The sequence below is a fragment of the Poecilia reticulata genome, linkage group LG23, assembly GCF_000633615.1.
Source record: "Poecilia reticulata strain Guanapo linkage group LG23, Guppy_female_1.0+MT, whole genome shotgun sequence".
Taxonomy (NCBI): Eukaryota; Metazoa; Chordata; class Actinopteri; order Cyprinodontiformes; family Poeciliidae; genus Poecilia; species Poecilia reticulata.
This window is the reverse complement of record NC_024353.1, coordinates 3772837-3789329: the sequence shown is the minus strand read 5'-3', so window position 1 is coordinate 3789329 and position 16493 is coordinate 3772837. Positions and strand designations below refer to the sequence as shown.

The following is a 16493-nucleotide window of genomic DNA, read 5'->3' as shown; positions in this document are numbered from 1 at the left end:
ATCTTGCCTTATGCCGATTTCATTTTGGTACACATTTGGTTGCATTGGAGACAAAACGCAAAAGCTTGATTTTTTTTTTTTTTTTTTTTTTTTTTTTTTTTTTGTTTCCCCCTTTTTTTGTTTCTTTTTGTATGCCTGGGCACACATACACCATCCCAGGCGCCAGACGTTAAATCAGAGTCTCTCTTTACTCAGGCCCTATGAATATAATTATGTGGAGGTGCAGTGGAGAGATTTAGTACAAGCTTTATTACTCTGCCATAGATTAAGATCTGCTTGCTGTAGGTAGAGCAGATGCAGCTGCAACCTTTTTTTATAGCATTAACTCTTCCTCTCCCCTTGTCTTTCAGTGTCACCGACCATCTGCCCCTATTTCTCCTCCTGCCCGTTCTTGCTCTCTCTCTTCCTTTTGTGCGTTTTGTCCTTGTTTCTTCCCCTTTGCTGCTTCCCGCTATGTCCTTCTACGGGCTTGCTCTTCTGGGTCTTCTTTCCCTCATTTCTTTTTGTCACTTTTCCTTCCCTCTGCTGCTTTTTCTCTCTCGCTCTCTATCCGTCCCTGGTGGGGTCCTATAAGAGACGATGAGCGGTTTCTGTCTATTGCCTTAGTTATATTTTTAGCTCCCATTGCATAAAGCCAGTGGCCCACAGCCTTCAAGGAACCTCCTTTAGGCTATTAAAATGCACATCTTTACTGTACAGGGTTGCAGAAATGTAGCTGGCTTATCTTAGCAGCACTTTTGTGGTCCATCCCAGTGACCCAGTGGACAAGATGACTTTATCTCCATCACATTTAATGCGGCAGTCTTATTAAGGCAGCTCTAACTAGCGGCAGTCATCATGGAAGACCCTTAGCTGCCTCTAAAGATAGATAATTTCTCTTTTCACATTCATGATGCTAAATCATCTCCCCATTATGATTCTTCTATAACTATGGCCTCTCTGTTTTTTTTAATACTAACCCCAAGCCTTAAAATTGAGTTTTTTTTGTTGTTTTTTTAATTTCATGTACAGATGGTTTTCTGTAAATTAGAATATCCAGTTAAACAAATCAAAAGGTGAAATGTTTTAGATTTTAACTTACTACTAATGGCAATTAAAATTGGACAAAAATGTTTTGTGATTCAGAAATGTAATGTTTCAGTCACGTTATGGGCTACGTAACCATACGGAACATTGCTGACGTCAGTCATGCAGCAGTTTCCATGAGGATGTTTGCTGTTCAGGCTTCTATCAGTGGAAAGTTTAGTGGAAGGAAAACATATGGTAGCTAAAGAGACATGTGTAGTAGAATAACTTCAGAATGTGGTTTGTATTCTTGGGAAATATTCAGATTTTCTCAAAGTATATTTTTGGTTTTTATTCACTGTAAACCATGAATATAAATAAACCTTATACAAATAAACGCTTCAATTAATGAGTCTGTGAATAAATCTATGTAATTTCACTGTGACTTTTGGAATTGAATTCCTGGATTAAATGAACGTTTTGACAAAAACGTTCATTCATCTATTGAGATGCTCCTGTGGATGCTGGTGTGTATGGATGTATCAATGGATTTCTAATGGTGGTGTTTGAATGCAGGGCCATCAAAAACGGAAAGGGGCTGCACAGCAAAAAGGAGGTCCCCATCCACAGAGTGGCTGATATCTCGGGGGTATGCATCTTTTTTGATTATTATTATTTTTAATAATACATGTACACTCATCCTACGCAGGGAAATAAGATGGTTTACATGATGTGGATAATAGGATGAGCATTCATGTGCTGTGGCTATAATTGGAATTAAATCGTTTTAAATGTGGAGTCATTTGCACGTAAACATCATAACTCTTAAAAAAATACGTTGGGGCCAGCAATTCTCAGAAAATGATCTATAATCATTGACTCATCCTCAGTGGCCTCTAAAAATAAACCTCATTAATAAAAGCATTTCGGTCCTTGCCTGTTTACGTGTGCTCAGGGGCTTGATTGAGGCGTCATTTGGCTAATGAAGCCTGATTGGGAGGGCTCATCACACGAACATTATTGTGGGAAATCCATAAAAGCGTGCAGTAAAGGTTGATTGCGGCACTGTTTGTCATCTTTTTTCATGTGCTCAAGCCAGGAAGCTGTTTTTCTTTCACTGAAAGGAAGTTTAGTCTTTTAACACATCCATATGTACAGTACAGTAAAGAGCATTTAAATAGGTGTGCATTCGTTTTTGCTCAAATAGAAACTTGCACCTCTATTTTTATAAAGTGGGTGTGATCCAAAAATTTCGGATTAATAATCTGTGACGTACTGCTTTTAGTTATATTGAGAAATGCATCTAAGTGGATGATCTGATTTTTTTATTTTGATCAGAAGCTCAAAAATTTGACAATTTCCTTTCAGCATATGCCATTATATGATATATGATGTACACCCACCACAGCCGTGCTTATCACTGACATGTTGGACTGTTTGAAACTGGAACTCTTTAATAATCTCCTTTGCTTTAAAATATTATTAAAGCTGTTTTACAAAGACTCTTTGTACACACACGGCATGTTCTCTCCTCAGCTCCTAATTTAATTAGCGTCTACTAATGTCAGTAAGGCCAGAAGGAAATATTTTGAATGTTTTTCTTAATCATATATTAGAGCGTGGAAGGTTTACAGCGATTAACAATTTGGAGAAACCGCAACAAAGAGTCTTTAAATCACCAAACCTCTATGAAAACCTTTAGTTTCAATGGGTTTGCACACACATTTACCTTTTTCCTGTAATTGTGAAGGGCACTGGGGGGTGGGGGGTGTGTATTTCTTCTAAAAGAAAACCTTAAATCACACACTACAGATGGTTTTATTTAGTAAAAAAAAGATAGAAATGCCTTACTATAGTGGTATTTTGTGTAGCCATTTTTATGTCTGACATGTTCTACAGCACTCTGTAGCTCCACTACATTTGTACTTATTAGCTGCACCCTGTCACTGGGTTCAGGTCAGCGCCATTATCTCGCCGCAAACCCTCCCTTAACTTTTCTGTCTGTCTCCAATAAGACATGCTTGATTTGCAGCACGATCTAGGACCGTTGCCAGCGATTGCCAGCATGCGTGGATGTGCTCGCGCGCACACACACGCACACACACATGCACCAGTTGTTTGGCAAGGCTAATATAATGAGCATTCTTTAAAGCATTACAAGGACCAAAATAGCATTGTTGCTCACCAACCCCAACATACTTTCCCCCTATCCCTCTAAATACACACCCATCCCCCTTGTGTAAATACACACTCCTATACGTCAGCATCCTTTAGTGAAGGTCTTTTGAAAAGGATTATGCACATTGAGTGGGATGCAGTCACAAATAGTGCAGAGATAGGTTTATAAATGTATACTGTAGGAGATGCACAGAGGTGGTGGGAGGAGAGTGGATAAAGCACTTGACTCACCTCGTGCCTCTAAAGGTTGCATAATGAGGTCCTCTTCTTTCACTTGTCTCTCCCTTTTTCTGAACCAAGTTGGGCTGCACAGCCCACACACGCTGCAGGTGCGGTAAATGTTTGTGTGAACTGGAGTGTCATCTCCCACTCGAGGGGTTATTTTGGAATGCAGTGGGTGGAGTTCAGGTGGAACATCTTATGGCTAAAGTATATACCCCTCACTAATGCTCTCCGATTTGAGCCCCGCTGATGACAGGAACTTTATTTTGTTTCCAGTAAATACACGGCTGCTTTGGGCTGTGTCACTCCCCCAGTGGGAAAAAATAAAATCAAACGAAAGAAAAACATTGATAAATTGTTGTTACCGAAACACTGTGAACTCTCATAAATTTGCTTTAGCAAATGGTAAACTGGTTTGTTTGCTCCGACTTTGTGTCTGAGCCTTTGTTCCTACTCCTGTGTCCACGCTGGCTCATCCAAACACAACACTGGTCCATGACTCACCGGTCTGTTGTGCCTACATGCTCATGCCTGGAGTAGGCTCACATTAAATTATTTTTTTAGCGTTTATGAATCTTCCTTTGCTACTGAAGCACTAGCGCTGCCTGAATACACGACTTGGCTCAGCTTGTAATTTTTGGCCCGAGTACACCAATAAGTTGTGACTCACTCTTGCAGACAGAGATGGGAGCGGGAAGGGAGAGAATTATTTTTGATTGCATGAGGTTCCAGATGTGTCACTGAGAAGGAAGGCAGACTTCATTAGGCCATACTGTGATATAAAGATGTGTGGAAAAAAGCAGGCTTTCACTTGGTCTTGCTCATCTTTTGCAATATGAGAAAAATTCATCTTAAAAGCCATATGCCATAATTGTTTTTTTTTTTTTTGTTTTTTTTTGTTTTTGTTTTAGAACTCGTCGCTGTCATTGACATTCTGTGAACAAAATTGAGAAAAACTCAAATACATAGAAATGAATAAAGGCAGCCATGTAAGCCTAGTAATTTTAAATTGCCGTACTGTAGCTAATTCACTACAGTTTAGACCCTCAATTAGGAATATGGTTCTGACCAGCATTGTACACATCAAGACATACTTGATGTGTACAAGGATCCTTGGCCTGCTTTGCATGAACATGATGTGCAGTGATTTTTGAAGTCTCACATTTGATGAAATGATCAGTCTGTTTTTCTTGTGAAAGTTTGAATGGATTACATTACTGTAGCTGCCAAAACAGTCCACATCTTGTCACATCATTCAAATATCTTTAACACTTCCCCTCTATAATCAAGAAAACTCTTTATTTGGCTCAGGCACTGAGGAAAAAAAAGGGGTTTTGTTTGAAGCCAATTGTAATGGCAGGGTGATTTTATTTTTTTTAATCTCTTTTTGATGAGAGCATTTAAATATTTAAAATAATCCAAAGATATTCGCAGATATTTTTTTCCAAAAATGAAACACAAAAAATTAAGCAGACAAAATTAAAAAATATGATAAAAAGGAAGCATTTTCCTTTCATGGTATATTTTGTTGTGTTAGTAGTTTGGCTGATGACTCCTTGTTACCTAGTTGTTGTTTTTTTTAATCAAAAACAATTTTGAATTCACTTAACTTTTTCATAAAAACAATGCGAACTCCCATAATTTTTTATTATTTCTTGAAAGATTCCAAGACTTTCACTTTAAAATGCTGCTATTTGCCTTTTAATTCTCTTTCTTTCCTGCAGGAAACACAGAAAGCCAAGCAGTTCCTGCCTTTCCTGCAGAGAGCTGGCCGGTCAGAAGCTGTCGTCGAATACGTCTTCAGCGGATCTCGTCTTAAGCTGTACATGCCCAAAGAGACCTGTCTCATCACATTCCTCCTTGCTGGTAGGTTTGCCTTTCTAATGTCAAAGTCCTTTTAATTCTGCCATCCAAGTCAGTGGATCTAAGTAAATAGTCAGGTTTCCTAGCACTACAATACTGACAAAACATTTGAAAACACTGATATAGGATGACTTTTTCAGTATTTCTCCCCTTAAAGACAAAAATGGAGGAAAACACTTGTTCTATTTGAGGGATGTAGTTTCATTGTGGTTTACAATTTTACTCAGAAGTACATGCTCCCAAGGTGGATAGTGAAATTGGGTTTTTCCTTTTGAAATGAGGATCTCCCAGTATTCTAGTAGCAATGTGGCTGACTTGTGTTTTTGTGATAGCTGCGGTAATAAAACTGTTTATTTGCACTTCTGGCAACTTGTTACTTGGAAAACTATAAAAACTTCCACACAAAGGCAGTCATTTACTACCTGTAGTTGTGAACATTTTTGAAGGCGAGTTAGATAACCCTAGATTCATGTTCATACCTTTGGGCAAATGGCCACCATCAGTCGTTATTGATTCACCTTTTTTAGCTTCAATTCAAACTTGCAGATATTGTATTGCACTAGTCTAATGCACTTCTATTTGAATAGGTAGAAGCAAATGTATTATTTCTGTAAACTACTCATCATTTTGGCTCCTTCTTATTAGCTCTTCATCAAAGTTTATTAGCTTCAAATGTACTTTGTAATTGATTTATCCCCAATTTCTTTTAGCTACCACTTGTGGTATTTCTACAACAGGAAGAGACTCTTAGATCCAATTGTTCCATTTACATGAAAGTTAATTCCTTATAGCCTTTATTTCTGGAGCAAGAATATCAAAAGATGGCTATTTTGCTCTTAGAGGGGTGCAAAACTAGTGGATAGCGAAGTATTAACTAGATGTTTTTACATCAAGAGTAAACACATTTCTGTTCCAAGAGTTTTTGTTTTCTTAAACTTTAAGAAGGTCAAGCTATGAAGACTTGATTTGTTCCCAGAATATCAACGTGCACCTTTTGGCATTTCAGCAACAGTCAGTTTATTTCCCCTGCTACAGATAGTAATCGCTTGTCTTGTACCTCATAAACAGCAACTCAGGGGGGATATATGTTGAACTAAACAGAACTGCAAATGTAACGTATCTGATTAAACATGGAAGAAACGTATAATTACAGGTGCGTTTCTGAAGAATTCAAATATCAAAGCTTTCACATTAGACCCATCGAAAAGCATTTCCGCCCATAGAAATGTATGCACCTTATACTTGAATCGGTCATCTTTTACATGAGTTCCTGCAACAATGTGGTGTGGCATGGAACCTCTCGATTGCTTTAATGGCGACCGTCAGCTTGTTTGCAATGTAGGTTCCTCTCAGAGTCTTGAGAGGATCAGTTTCTGTCTGTAAAGTTGTTGCTCGACAAGCTGGCCGTTTAGACTCCTCATGGATATCACGAACATCAAAAGTAGCAGTGAAAAATCAAACTTTTTAAAATTGATTTAAAAAAAAAAGTAATCTAAATGGCTAATTTAAATCTCTTAAGAAGCAGTCATTTAAGATGGAAATATCTGACCTTGTAATCCTGATTGAGCACAAAATGAAGAACTTAGTGATTAATCCTCATTATGATCATATTATGCGATTTTTGAGAGGGCAAAATGGAGAGTTCCACTGAGTGAATGGGATCCCATTGGTCACTATTGATGTGCCTTTAATTTGAATGGGTGATAATTAATATAATCCATGATAATAGTCTTAATTTTAAAAAAAAAACATTAGGAAGGACATTATCATTATACCATTTGATGAAGGTAGGAAACGTTTCTCTTAAATCTGATTTTGTAGCCTGAAGAAAAGAACATGATGACAATCCAATCAGGGAGCGTCCATTGCTTTTTTTCCTTCTTTTTTCTTTCTTTTTTTTAAAACACATTTTGTGAATGTCTCTGTTAAACCTTGAGACCATGGTGGTTGACATAAATATGATGGATTTGTTGAGAAACTGGAAAGGTTAAAAAATAATAATAATAATAAAAAAATCAAAGTGATCAATTACAATGTGAGCCTGGTACTGATGGAAATAAAAATAGTACACAGCATTGACTCCACAATATTGGTAAGACATCACGTTAAGATGGATTCTATATACCCAATCACATTGTTGTTGGCAAATCTTAACTTCACCAACAGAGCTGAAACCCCTGAACAGGTTAAATCAAGATTGTCATTGGAAAAGCATTGTCTTCAGGAAATGTTATACCTTTAAATCAAATATACAACTTTGTTTTCTTTAAGATCACGACTGATACCATTGGTATTTCCAGTTGCTGCTGAAGCGATACATATTCTCGTTTTTTTCACCTCTTTCCCCTTTTTCTTGTCAGTTTGAGATGAGACGGTATATCTCGTAGGCCACGGCCTCAATGTTTTTGTGCGTGACGTTTTTAGGTGTATACTTGATTTTCTTGATGCAACTGATGTCAAACCCATACCGCTACACATGAAATGAAGTCTCTAGGGCAAAAGACACCCATCTATCTGCGTCTAATCTCCCAGCTCTCTATCTCTGACCACTTTCTTTTCCCTGTCAGTTATCTTTTCATGTTTTATTCACCCATCTGTATCGGGGGTCGTGTGGAAAATGACACAAGCGATAAAAACGGGTGCCCCAGCACTTGTATTTATCTGTCAATGAAGGCCCCTCCAAACCTCTGGACCTTTACCCTTTTAAGCTTTTTCATATTTCTAACAAGAAGTAAGATGTCTTGTTTTATGTTGCAGCTAGTGTGAGCATGTTAAAGGTAGGCTTGCAATAACTGCATCAACGCTTGTTTAAATACAAGAATTTGGTGCACATTTTGAATTTGCTGTGGATTTTCTGTAATATAAATTGACTCAAAATCGTGCTCATCATTGCAATTCATTCATCTAATTTTAAAGTCAAATCATATTTATATATACAATTTCTAAAAGCCTGGCCCTATTGTTGTTTGGGTGTTAAGTAAATAGTGATTGTGCACACAGAAAATATTCAAATGATCTTGCAGTTAAAACAAGCACTGCATTATTAATCTGTTTTATCATCTGTTTGAATAATGTATTCACTCTGGCCATATTTTTTTTATTATTGTTTAGCAATGTTGCGGGAAGCCATTCAAGAACCAACCGTTTACAGGAGCTCTGCAAAATAAATTCTCCCAATGCAGGAAGAGATGTAACAGTCTGATTTAATTTCTAATAATACACCACAATTCTCAGACTTAACATTTGCACTCCTTGAATTAAATTGACTGTTTTCTATTCTGTTGTTTGTGTCCCATGGTAACTGTCCTTATTAGACTCTTTGTCAACGGGTTTCTCCATTTGAACACCTCGGAGCTCGAGTCTCTTCCTACCTTCCCAGTTTTCCCTGTTAGATCGAGTCGGTGCTATAAGGAGAAAGAAAATAGGGTCACAGAAACAAAGCACAGCAGCAAGCCCATGACTTCAAAAAAGACCGGAGGTGTGCATCTGGAGTTCAAGGGTAGTTCCCCTTACTCTCTTCCTACAGCACCTTAGCTTTCTTCTTTTTTACTTGCTGGCCTATACAGTGTCACTTCCAAAAGTAAGTTTTCTAAAAGGTGAAAGAGTAATCCTGCGTGTTCAGTTTTTTTTCCCCCTTAGAAAAGGAGGGCACCTATACAGAATGGATAGTAGTCAGTAGCATAGCACTCTGGGTTTTAAAGCTTGATGAACGAAGTTTTAGCGACTGGAAGGGCAAAGAGGATGAAGAGAAACATACCTATGGTAAATGGAAAACAAAACAAAAAAAAAACAATTTCTTTGTGAAGTATTTGGCCATAAAGCCCTGCAGAGACTATAGGGAGACCAAGCAGTGAGGAGGCTGTAAAAGTTTTATTGGCTTAAGTAGCTTTTACAGAGTTTCTCTTCCAGAGAGAGCAGCAGCCATCACAGGTGAAAAGTATTTGCAAAGTTACTCCGAGTTCTTTATCTCTGGGTGATGGAACAGCCGTCACCCAGACACAGAGATTCTAATGTCGCCATAAAGCTTTAACCGCCTTTTGTTTGTTGACACGTCAAAAATATGGAAGTGAGTGCTCTGGTAAGATTTGGAAGTAAAACAAAACAAAACAACAAAAAAAAAACACTTCACATCACCCTGACCACATTGTCCTCACGCTACTGGTAGCATCATACTGTGGGGATGCTTTTCTTGCCACAGTCAAAATTCAGACTTAAATATACAATTTGATGATCTCTGTATAATCAAACTGAGCCTGGGCTATTTTTCACAACATCCAGTCTCTAGATCTAGAGAACTGATTGAAAAATACTCCAAAAAGGCTGTAGCTAAAGGTTTCTTTTTTCTTGCTTACCTTGCGGGCTGCTGCCTCGTCTTGATCCAACACAACACGAAGAGGTTTATAGACATTACACAGCAACATGTCAAAAAGTTAGGGGTATGAAGGACATTCTTTGTTTCCCTTTTTTGTAAATGTTCACCCAACAATCTATGCTTTGCCAAAGGATGTGTTAAAAGGCTTACAGAAATGTTTCCAACAGAAATGTTTCCTATCTTTATTGCCACCATAAGTATAATTTAAGGCATCTGTATTTTTCTAACACTAGAAATCTCAGGCCCTGGTTACCTTGAAGTCTCGAGATGGATTCCTATAGTGGCGTAAAATTTACTGCACAATGAGCTACAGTATACATCAGCCTTTAGACAAATCAATAATCCACCATATTCTCTGTGTGAGAATATTCTCTGTTCCTTGAGATAAAGGAAAAGCTCTCAGAAGCACTGCAAACATGCCTACGACTAATATTTAACTTTAATAAATATCGTATTGAGGTTTCTGAACACGCTAAATGATTTATAGATTGCGCTGCATCAGTCTGCTGCAGCGGAGGTGATATGCGATCCATACAGAGACAACAGGTTTTGCATTCGTTGTGTATTTTAATGAATTGTTTTACTATGCCAGATCTTACAAATCCAGTGTTTAAGGGGAAAAAAATCTCAGCATTTTCATTCCCCTCAGGAGATTGGATTGGGTGTTTGCCTTAGGCTTGTTGGAGACATTGGGGCCTTACATTAGGGAGTCATAGAGGGATGATGTTGGGCCAGGAGGATGGATTGAGAGGATAAAAGCAAGAGGTAGTCCGACCAAATCCTTGGATTTAGTTTTTCCCCTAACATCCTACTCTTTGTCTACTCTCACCGTCTGCCCTCTTTACCCTTCACCCACTCTCCCCAAATATTCCCACCTACATTCTTCACCCATGGATGGACCTTTTTTTCCTTGGCCTGTGTCCACTGAGGCAGCTGTGAAGAGGGAGATATTCAAATAGGGGATTGTCACCTCGCAGTTGCATGCTGCACAGGACAACAAAGATTAATGAGATGGAAATTTAAATGGAATGATTCTGTTATGGGTGATAGAGGGAGGAAAGATGAGGTTTAGATTCGAATCCTCACACATTTAGATGCTTACACCCTCCTCCGGTTTGTAGTTTGCTTGTCACATTGCTAATTATATCTTGTTGACAGGCTGTCAAAAATCAAGACTTGGTAACTTAATAACATTAAAAAAAGACTCTAATGGCATTCATACTGAGCCGCCTCGATCCTGCAAGTATCAATTTATACCTGCAGACATGCCAAGAGCGAGAGCGTCTGGCGGGTTATGAGCACAAACGTCAAAGGCTAATCAATATGCACATCATTAGCATAGGAATTTGCGACATGATGTATATTTGGATAAGCTTCACTGATGAGACAAATGCACAGTAGCAGCTTCTTCCCCGTTAGGGCAATTTCCATGAGATGAAGCTCATTATCTGGCTTGGTTAATTTAGAAAGAAGCTAACTCAATCCAGTTTATTTTATGGTGGTTTAACTGAACACTGTCATTTATAAAGTACAAGATAAACACCTCAAGTTAGCGCTGCTGAAATTCTACAGTTATAAACCTCCAAACAGTGAAATTGTCCTTTGTTTGCACCATTTCTAAATCAATAGTTTGGTTGTCATTACAAAAGGTAAGTAAATTACTATCTGATCTGAATCCAAAATATGCAAACTATTTAAAATGTGGCTCTTGGGTTTTGTTTCACAGCAGAGTAGTCGATGACTCGAGCTGTAAAATTTTCATCAGAGAAACTGCAAGGTGGAAAAATGTTTTGTGTGTCTGCTGATTTTCACAAGAGACACTCTGTAGTGCTGACCTGAAGGTGAAAGTATTAAAGGTTAGTGTCCAGGACGTGTGGGGTCTGCAAAGATGTTAGTTGCTCTTTTTCTACGCCTACACTTGTGCAAGTCATTAGTTAAAGCTGCCTAGAACCAAGTTCCCAGTTTAGACTATGTGACAGACTTTTAGAATGTATAATTTTGAAAACCTTCAAAATCCTAATTTCCCGATTCATATCTTCTGATTCCACTCCCAAACACCCCCCAAAGTTTTTCAAACTGTAAGATATACATGATTAAATATGTCTTCTAAATCGAGTTGAAGTATATAAGGAAGCACTGTAACTGCGATACGTTTCTAAATATTGCGATATATTACAACTGGCCACATTTTCCTGGCTATTCTGTTTTTGATGTCCTTACCACTGTTTGTAAGTCCAGGACCTTTATTACTTGTATATCGACGGAGTGCAAAATTTGCATGGATACCACTTAAAAAAAAAATTATAAAAAAAACCAAATCATTTTGCTAAGCAGTTGGTTCTGATTGCTGTATTGCCCACATTAATATTGTGATGATTTCAATGTGATGTATTGCGCAGTTTTAGTTCTGAGAAAAAAACAAACAAAAATCAATAGAACAAACTTGTAATATATTCATAATGTGCAAAGTTAGACCTAAATATATTTCATGATTTGAATTCATAACCTACAGTTGTATAAAGAGCCATTTAGGCATGTGTTCGAGAGAATGCGGTTTAGCGACTTGACTTAGACTTGAAGAAAATTACTTGTGAACATCTCTGAAACGTGGAGCCAAATTAAACGTAATGCATTTTCTTAACGGGGTGACCCTTCCACTCGGTGGTAAAACTGCACACTTTTCAGATATGCCTTCAATCACACATCACACATAAGTTACCAGATCAATGTCTTGCACATAAAATTCAGTGATTGATATGGCGGATTGACATGTGGTCACCCTCTTCAGGCTAGCATGAGAAGCCGTGTTCTTCCCTGCGCAGTCTAGCATCAGAACGATCAGCGTACGTCTTGTTTGTCTCAGAGATCAGATAAGATGGATTTCCTGGAGTATGACCCAGATATTTATCTTGGTGTCAGGTCTGAGTTATGTATCTCAGTGGAGGTTAACGTCTGCTGTGCTAAGTGGCTCGCAGGTTGACTTCATATGCTGCAAGGAGGAGGGACTACAGTGAGTGCGGAGGAATTGCAGTACAGTTGGGTGATGTAAAGAACTGCAGTGTGCATTTTATAAAGACGTCACATCTGTGATCATTGTATCAGTGTATGACCTATAATAACCCTTTTGCTGGGCTTTTTTCCCTTTGGCATATTAAAGCTTTGTGGGCATGTTTTCTCCTCTTAAAGAGTTTTGACTTGGTTGAAAATGGTTGCTCCTGTGGGCCTGTAAACCCATGTAGTTTATAAGCTTTACAATGAAACTTGACTTCTTTGTGTATTACATTCATGAGTATTCTTTCCTGAGGATTATGCTCGGGGAAAAAACACAATTCCACCCCTTATCATCGCTACAGCCAACCCAAGCAGAAACTTTATATCTCCCTCCCTGCAATTACTTTATACACCAATTTTTGCAAACAGTGTGCAGTATTTTGCCTTTCTGTAGCCCTTCCTATCTCATCTTTTTCATTTCCTTTATCCTGCATTCCTCATCTGTCTTTTTTTTTTATATGCACACAGTGTTATAGTCACTGAATCCCATGTGTAAGCCCTGTCCTGGTAAACTTCTATAAATACTTCCAGATGATCTTGGCCATCAAGTGGCCAAGATTTTGTTCCTCTTTCTCCATGGAACAAAAAAAAGTAATTCTTTTCACAGATTTTATTTATGCATGGCTTCTACACTCAGGTAAAAAAAAGCATATGGGTGCCGTTGAGATTTTTCTTTTGCCTGTTTTTGCCAAATTTGAATTTAGATAATCAAAATATGCTAATATCAGACAAAGGTAATCTGATTAAATGCAAAATACAGTTTTAATAAAATCATAATTAAAGGAAAAGAAGCTATCCAAACCAAATTTGCTTAATGTGGAATTAGAATTACCCTCATTCTTAAATCATGAATTCATTGCCAACGAAAAAATAAATAAAAATCCGTTCAGTTTCACCACCAGCCACACTTAGCTGTAAAATCAACCAGAGATGTGAAATCAAGATCACTTAAATATAACCTACTTACAGACAAGTATTTTACTGTACAGTAGTCTCAGTTGAAATCAGATCAGTTTACTGTTGGTGTCTTTTATGTTGTGTAGTTTAGAGGAATCATAGAGAAACGGTGATGCAGATCTCCCTGTATTGGAACAATTATCTTAAACTGGACTGAACAGTTTTCTTTGACTTTCCAGTGCAGCATGTCGCGTGGCCTCATTTTGCCTTTCCAGGGTCATTTTCCCTTTCCTGCCAGTGTGAATTCGCTGATATATCTTGCTCTTGTCCATTTAAATGGGACAGGCATGGCCATGTAGGGAACAGAACGTACAAAATGACAAAATGAGATTAAAAAAGCCAGTGGCTTTTCCAATTCAGTTATATGATTATACCAGGAGCAGTGAGCTTGCTCAGTAGGTTAGCTGGGTGAATATTTTAGGGAAATATAATGAGCAAATCAGATTTTGACTTATATAAAAACCAACAGTTTGCTCCTAAAAGCTGTAAGAAAACGCATCCAAAAGTATTTCTTTGAAACATTACCTCTTTTAACATAAATGCATGTCCTGAGTTTCCCTGTGTCTCTATTGCAGCCTATAGAGGCGTTTCTTTTGCAAGTAGCCAAGATATAAACTCACCTGGTACATAGTGTCCTGGATTGTGATTGTAAGACTCTGCTGTAGCCACAAGGTTATTAAACTCCACTATAATGAAACACTACGTAGTCATTTCATGTATTATCAACGAAATCAGAAGATAGCTGACCACACACAGTTCAAAGAAGACAGAAGCTTTTTGAAGAAGCCTAATACAAAGAAAATCTTAGCTGTGAAATCTGAATCCTGGGATTTTGCAGCAAGATAGCCACGTACACCAGTGAGTCATCAGAATGCCCTAACAAATCTGATTTTGCTTCTCTGTCATGTATATTTGCGAGTCTGTCTTGAGGCAGTATATCTGTCATGCCAGAGAAGCTCATTAAATTAAACCCCAAGTCAAATAGAAAAGAAAGACCCTAGGAGAGAGTGGTTGCTTTATTAGCAATATGCTGGAGGCTTTAACTCACAGCAGAGGCTATCATCAGATTACTCAACATTAAGCAGCTCCGACCTGCTTGTTGGTTTGTTGTGCTTAGCTGAAGCAATTAAGTTTTTTTTTTTTTTATTAATTCATGAATTCCAACAAACAAAATTGTGGGTAAACATCTAGATGGCCAAGTATTTTGATGCACAGCTAAAACATTCATCCTTGTGCTTTAAAAAAGTTATGGGGAATTAAGTCAATTGGCTCAAATAGGGCTAAAAACTAAAGTTTTCTTAAAGTGTGGTCTGCTTTGCTGGTTTGAATATCAAGCCATTAGCATACCCCTGGCTGTGAAGCTAATCTTCTCTCCATCATAACCTTTGAGATTTTCCGAGAAGTGCTGGCGGTTAGCATCTTCACTAACAAGATTGATTCTTATTGATGATTGATAATGGCTCCTACAGAGTTGGCATATATAACATTTTATATCTCCCTCATGCATACAATTTGTTACAAAACCATCCACATTACACTAACTCTTTCATTGAGTTAATTTAAACAAATATTAAACATTTATTCAAACATGCGGACACAACTTGTTGGGCACGGTTGAAGTAGTCGTTTATGTTTTAATGCAGTCTTGGAGTTTCTTTATCTTGGCCAGGACATTCTTTGTAATGAGATGTAAAATTTCTCCATAATCTTGAGATTTCCTGTTGAAGTTATCGGATACACATCCAAGTACAAATTAACTAGTACGAAATGGTAACGCAAAGGCAAGAAATGGGACAACTTTGACAAATTTTGACTCAAACAACTTTGTCATGTTTGTCCAGGTATCGAATGTCCACGTAGTTCCCGGAACACGCCTGGTGGGATGCAGATGGCCGAACCCTTCAGCGATGAAGCCATGCTGTTCACCAAAGAGCTGGTGCTACAAAGAGAGGTAAGTAAAGACTCACTACATCCCGTGCTGCGGTTTTATTGTCTCCTGTCGTTTCTCTGCCCACGTCTTCCACGTTGGGAGTTCTTGACGTTTGGACTTTTTGGCTCCTGCCTTGCTGTTTAGCACATATATTGGCATGAGCTGTAAGTTGCTGCAGTTTACTGTAGCAGTAAATTTAGTTTACTTTAAAGTCAACATTCCAAAATAGGGAAGCATTAATATAAACTCATGTAAATTCTAACAACTGTTCTGAACAGCAGAAAAAAAATTTGTGCTATAATGCATGTAGCAGGTTTTTACTGCTTTCCATTTAAGCCAATTTAACTTAATGGTAGAATTGGTTAAATGTATGAAAATACTTCAGCTCTCGCAGACCTTGGATTTGTGTTTAAAAAGAAATGGCATTGTGTGATGCAAGTAATGTGTCTATTTAAAAAAAACAAAAAAAACACCTAAGAATTTATTCCTCTCAGGTAAAAATGCTTTTTCATATTAAAATGATATGTTTATCCTATTTGTCAAGACAGTTTTTATAAAGATGGGACCACTGACTTTAATAAGCTGATTAAATTGTTTACTCCCAGTTGAACTTTATCACAGCATTTATACACTGTACTTATCTCCCGAGTGATGTCAAATCTCATAAAAGTTCAGAAAAAGGTTTACGCTATCTGTAAAAAAGAAAAGAAAAAGAAAACAACCTCCTCCTCCCTTTGGAATGCGCACGCACGCACGCACGCACGCACGCACGCACACACACACACACACACACACACACACACCATCCTTGCTTGCTTATTCCCTTTTGACAGAAAGCTCACCTGATACTGGATCGGTGCTCCTGGACTTTAAAAACTCCATCCAGTATGTGCCTATTCATTCACATGCTAATAG

General features: G+C 37.9%; 1 protein-coding gene across 2 annotated transcripts in view; it reads left to right on the top strand.

The window, feature by feature from the left end:
* Positions 1-16493, top strand: part of snd1 (staphylococcal nuclease and tudor domain containing 1) — a 171298-nt gene that overhangs the window by 41748 nt on the left and 113057 nt on the right. For both annotated transcript variants that reach the window (XR_532695.2, XM_008400601.2), the window contains exons 14-16: positions 1582-1654; positions 5130-5271; positions 15490-15599. Coding sequence is in view for 1 of the 2 variants with exons in the window: in XM_008400601.2 (XP_008398823.1) it covers positions 1582-1654; positions 5130-5271; positions 15490-15599 (325 nt within the window). In the remaining variant the exon portion in view is untranslated. The remainder of the gene's footprint in view (positions 1-1581; positions 1655-5129; positions 5272-15489; positions 15600-16493) is intronic.